The following is a 5,272-nucleotide window of genomic DNA, read 5'->3' as shown; positions in this document are numbered from 1 at the left end:
TTTTCTTATAGAATTTAATTGGATTTAATTGTAGGAGTTTCTTTAATTCTTCATTAATTTCATGGCAATGTCATATTAATTCATAAAAAACGCACATTAAAAATGGTTAGTTTAATCAGGATAAATTTCAACTTTAGACTTTAATTGAATTTAGTTCAGATTTTAGCTCTTTAATTTTCAATTAGAACTCATTAGAAGGATGCAAGTGGTTTCACATAACACATATATTTGTTCATGTAAGAACAATTCATGAACTCAACCAATATCACCACCTTCTCAAAACTAATAAATTGAGGTTATGTTTTAGCATGGAATAACGCAAGGAAACAAAGTATGAAATCTCAAGCATACACACGTTCAAGAATCAAACATGGATTAACAAGCAATATCACATAAAATTATGAAAATTGAGTACAAGACATGAGTTGTTTTTTCTCCACCCTAACATGCATAGACTAAGGTGATCTAAATCTCTAAATCATAACTTACTAGGACCCCACCTCAAAGAAATCTGAAATGGAGATGAAGATGAGATGATGGTGATGATCTTTTGTTGTTTAAACCACTTCTTAGCTAGCTTTAGATCTAAGAATTCAAACGACTTTGAGCATGTACAAGAATGGCACTTGGTCAAGATCTCCCTTCATTTTTTCTTCCACCACTCGTCCTTTTTCTCCAATTTCCTTTCTCTCACTTTCTGATTTGCAAAGAGGAAAAATGAGGAATAATGATAATTTTTATTGCATTTTGGCTTATGTATGCCTTAAGGGAAAATACCATTGTATCCTTGCCACTTAATGCCTATTTACCAACATGTAATTGTCTATAATTAACCACTAATACAAATACATTACTATTAATTTACAAACTTTTGGATGATAATCATGCTTAGAGGAGTCGGGATATTACATCCTCGCTCCTTTAAATTAAAAACTGTCGTCGAATTTTGGATTTCACTTGAAAATATGAGTATACTTTGCTCGCATCTTCGATTCTAGCTCCCAATTAGCTTCGCCCATATGCAATTCCTCCCACAACACCTTCATGAGGGGTATTTCCTTATTTCTTAATACCTTAATTAGGTAATCTACAATATGGATAGACTGAGGTTGGAAGGAAATATCATCTGCAACTTCAACTATATCCAATAGGATAAATTGAAAAGAATCGAGCACATAATTCCTGAGCTGAGACACGTGGAATACATCATGAAGCGCGAATTGTGAAGGTGGCACTCTATCCACCCAACTTATGATACCATATGGGCCAATATATCTCTGGCTCAGTTTCTTTGTCTTGAACATTCCTTTTAGTCCTAGCTTTGGGGTAACCTTTAAGAATGCATGATTTCCCTCTTCAAAATCCAAAGGCCTTCTACGCTGATCCACATAACTTTTGTGACCATCTAAATCCTTTATCATCTTCTGTTGGATCGTTCTTATCTTTTTTGTGGTTTTTTGGATTACTTTTGGTCCAAGAATCTCTTTATCACCAACTTCCGCCCAACACAATAACGTCATACACTTTCTTCAATACAAAGCTTCATACGGAGCTATTATGATGCTTGAATGATAACTATTTTTATAAGTGAACTCGATTAAAGGTAAGCGGTCATTCCATTTTCCTTCACTTTCCAACTTATATGCTCGCAACATATCCTTGATGGTTTGAATGGTTATTTCTATATACCCCTCTGATTGAGGATTATTTGAGGTACTAAGGTTCACAATTCTCCCATTGCATGATGGAAAGCCTTCCAAAACATTTTTCGATCGGACACGATACTAGTCAACACACCATGCAATTGAACTATCTCCGCAATAAATAACCTTGTTAGATGAATAACCTTATATGTAGTCTTGATGGGTAATAAATGAGTCAACTTGGTTAATCTATCCATAATTACCCAAATCAAATCACAAGCGCCAAGCTACACGGTAAATCCACTATGAAATTCATCATAATACTCTCCCACTTACATTCGAGTATATCCAAGGGTTGCAACATACCACCCAGTCTTTGACGTTCAATCTTGACTTACTGACATAATATACATATGGCTACATATTATGTAATATCTCTCTTTATAACGGGCAACCAAAAGTTCTTCTTCAAGTCTTGATACATCTTAGAATAACTAGAGTGAATGGTAAAATTACCCTTATGGGCTTCTTATAAGATTGTTCTTCTCAACTCCGAGTCATTCGGCACACACATTCTCTGATTAAATAGAAGATTTCATACACGACTAAATTGAAACCCGGATGGTCAACTATAACTTGCAATTTTGCATCTAACAACTAGCACTACCTTATCCTTTGTCTCAGGTCACATGTGATACTCAAGTTGCTGATTAGAAGTCCTGCCCGAGTCTATGTGAATTGTAGGTCAAGTTTTTTGGAATATCTCCAAAAAATCTTGCTTTAACATCATTAGTTTGGTTATAGGCACCTCTTTTCTACTAAGTGCATCTGCTACCTTGTAGGCTTTTCCCGGATGGTACTTAAATTTGAATTCATAATCTTTCATAAAGTCCATCTATCTCCACTGATGCATATTTAATTCTTTATGATCAAATAGGTACTTCAAGCTCTCATGATCATTAAACATTTCAAAGTGTACTCCATATAGGTAATGTCCCCACACTTTGAGTGCAAAGATGATATCAAATAGTTCAAGATCATGCGTCGGGTAATTTTCCACATGGGGTTTCAATTGTCGAGATGCGTAAGTTATGAATTGGTTATTCTGCATTATAACACATCTTAACTATTTCTTCGAAGCATCACATAACACTTCATATTTCTAGTTAGGATCAGGAATCACTAGGATGAAAGCGGTGGTCAGTTTTTCTTTCAACTTCCAAAAACTCCACCCACACTCTAGATCCTAACAAAATGAAGCTTCTTTGCGAGTGATTTTGGTCAAGGCTAATGCTAACTGAGAAAATCACATGACGGATATTTGAAAATACCCAACTAACCCTAAGAAACTTCTAACTTCAGATGCATTCTTATGTCTTTCCAAGTTTATCATTGCTTCTACATTTGAAGGGTCTACTGCCACACCTCCTTGAGAAATCACATGTCCAAAGAATTTGACTTTCGACATCTAGAATGCACACTTACTTAACTTTGCAAAAAAACATTTTCCTGCAAAATTGATAACACAATCCTTATATGCTATTTGCGCTCTTGTGGAGTATGAGAGTAAATTAGGATATCATTTATGAAGATTGCAACAAACTGATCCAAGCATGGTTGGAACACTCAGTTCATGTAGTCCATAAATACTGATGGAGCATTTTTCACTCCAAAGGGAATTACAAGGAACTCATAGTGCTTGTACCAAGTTCTAAATGTGGTATTTAGTGTGTCAAAACTCTCCACTCAAATCTGATGGTACCTTGGTCGTTGATCAATCTTCTAGAACACATCGGCTCCTTTCAATTGAAATAGAAGGCCATTAATCCAAGGTAACAAATATTTATTTTTGATAGTGACTTTATTTAGCTGACGTTAGTCAATGCACAGTCGCATACCACCATCCTTATTTTTCATTAACAAGATAAGAGCACCCCAAGGAGATACACTTGGATGGATGAAATTCTTCTCTAGCAACTCTTCTAATTGGTCCTTCGATTCTCTTAAGTCAATTAGAGACATTCGGCATGAGGAAATATGGGACAAATCCCAGAATTAAATCTATGGAGAATTACACATCTCTTTCAAGAGGAAAATAAGTGACGTCCTCCAAAAATACATCAGGGAATTGACACTTTATTGGAATTGGCAAGGTATCCTTTGTCTCATTTGAATCCACGGTGAGAATAAAGAGAAAATATTTATCTTGCTTAATCAGGAAATTAATCATATTAATGGCACCTTCTAATAGTGTGGATATTACGTCATATGGGGCAACTTCTTCTATAGGTGAAAATAGATTTCTCCTTATAGCCATGTATATAAATTGGCGGAGAGTCAATCCATATCCCCAATATAACATCGATCCTCTTGAAAGAAAGCATATGAATGTTACACTATTATCCATCACGGTGGTGACTACCATGAGAGACGATATATGGATTGCTTCTAATCTAAGTTTTTCCACACACTTGGTTGAAATAAAGGAGTGTGATGCTCCAGAGTCAAATAGGACAAATAAAGGTTGGTTATGCATATGACACATACCAACTATCAGGCCGTTGTTACCATTGGCTTTCTTGGCATCCAAGGTATAGACTCAACCTGCTCCTCTTCCTAATGCTTCTCGAACTCCTTGATTTAGAGAGTCCTTTGCAATATGACCTATTTCCTGACAGTGATAACACTCTCATGATCCACTTTTACACTCTTCAAAGTGAAATTTCTTGCAGATGTTACATTGTGGGGGTTGCATTGGTATCGCACCCTGAGCTTGTTTTCCTTATGACAAATATCCTTTAGGCTTCAATTGATGTGTAGACCTAACATAATCTTTCTAACCTTGTCTTGCTTGTTACTTTTTTCCCTGAATCTTCTTTAAACTATTTTTAACAATGTAACATTGTTGTAATAACTCTGCATAAGTGTCGAACCACTGACGAGCAATGTTGTGTTCAATCTCTCCTCGGAGACCAAACTTAAACTGGTTGATATTCCACCTTTCATCAGGAGCATATACAGATTGGCTAGAATAAGCTTCCTTATCTTCAAATTTCTCTATAAACTCTTCCACTAACATATTTCCTTAGTGAAGCTACTGGAACTCCAACTGTTTCAGAGCCTTTTAAACTATCAGAAAAATATTTATCCAGAAATACAACCTCGAAATGTTACTTTGCTGAGGCACTGGTCCATCACCTTGCTGCAGACCCTCTTAGAATATGAGTTGCAAATGTTACTTTCTTCGATTCACTGCATGAAGTCATATGGAATATTCAGTCCATGCCAGTGATCTAACCATATGCCAATAACATATTGAGACTTCTTTCAAACTTAAGTGGATTCATCTGGTAGAAATTACGGAGACTCTGATTCCCCATACTCAGTTGGATCTAATCATATGCCAATAACATATTGATGTTGTTGTTGTTGGTGCATCATCTGAGCCCATCAGTTTCCATAATTTCCAAACCATTTGTCTAGTTCCACATTTCGAGCATGAGTGCCTCTAGGCCTTTCGTGTCCTCGTGGTCCCTCAGCTATGATCCTGCTTGTCACACATATACACATTAAATTGACCAGGCCTAATACTATATATTATAATAGTAAGGATCATGCAAACAATACAA

At 35.9% G+C, this 5,272-nt stretch overlaps 1 protein-coding gene across 1 annotated transcript; it reads right to left on the bottom strand.

Annotated features, from left to right (window-relative positions):
• Positions 1-953: 953 nt before the first annotated feature.
• LOC127104797 (uncharacterized) lies at positions 954-1,520 on the bottom strand. Its single transcript, XM_051041951.1, has one exon. The coding sequence runs from the start codon at positions 1,518-1,520 to the stop codon at positions 954-956; it is 567 nt and encodes a 188-aa protein (XP_050897908.1).
• Between the last annotated feature and the right edge of the window lie 3,752 nt (positions 1,521-5,272).

Source organism: Lathyrus oleraceus, chromosome 7, assembly GCF_024323335.1.
Source record: "Lathyrus oleraceus cultivar Zhongwan6 chromosome 7, CAAS_Psat_ZW6_1.0, whole genome shotgun sequence".
Classification (NCBI taxonomy): domain Eukaryota; kingdom Viridiplantae; phylum Streptophyta; class Magnoliopsida; order Fabales; family Fabaceae; genus Lathyrus; species Lathyrus oleraceus.
This window is presented reverse-complemented; position numbering and strand designations above follow the sequence as displayed.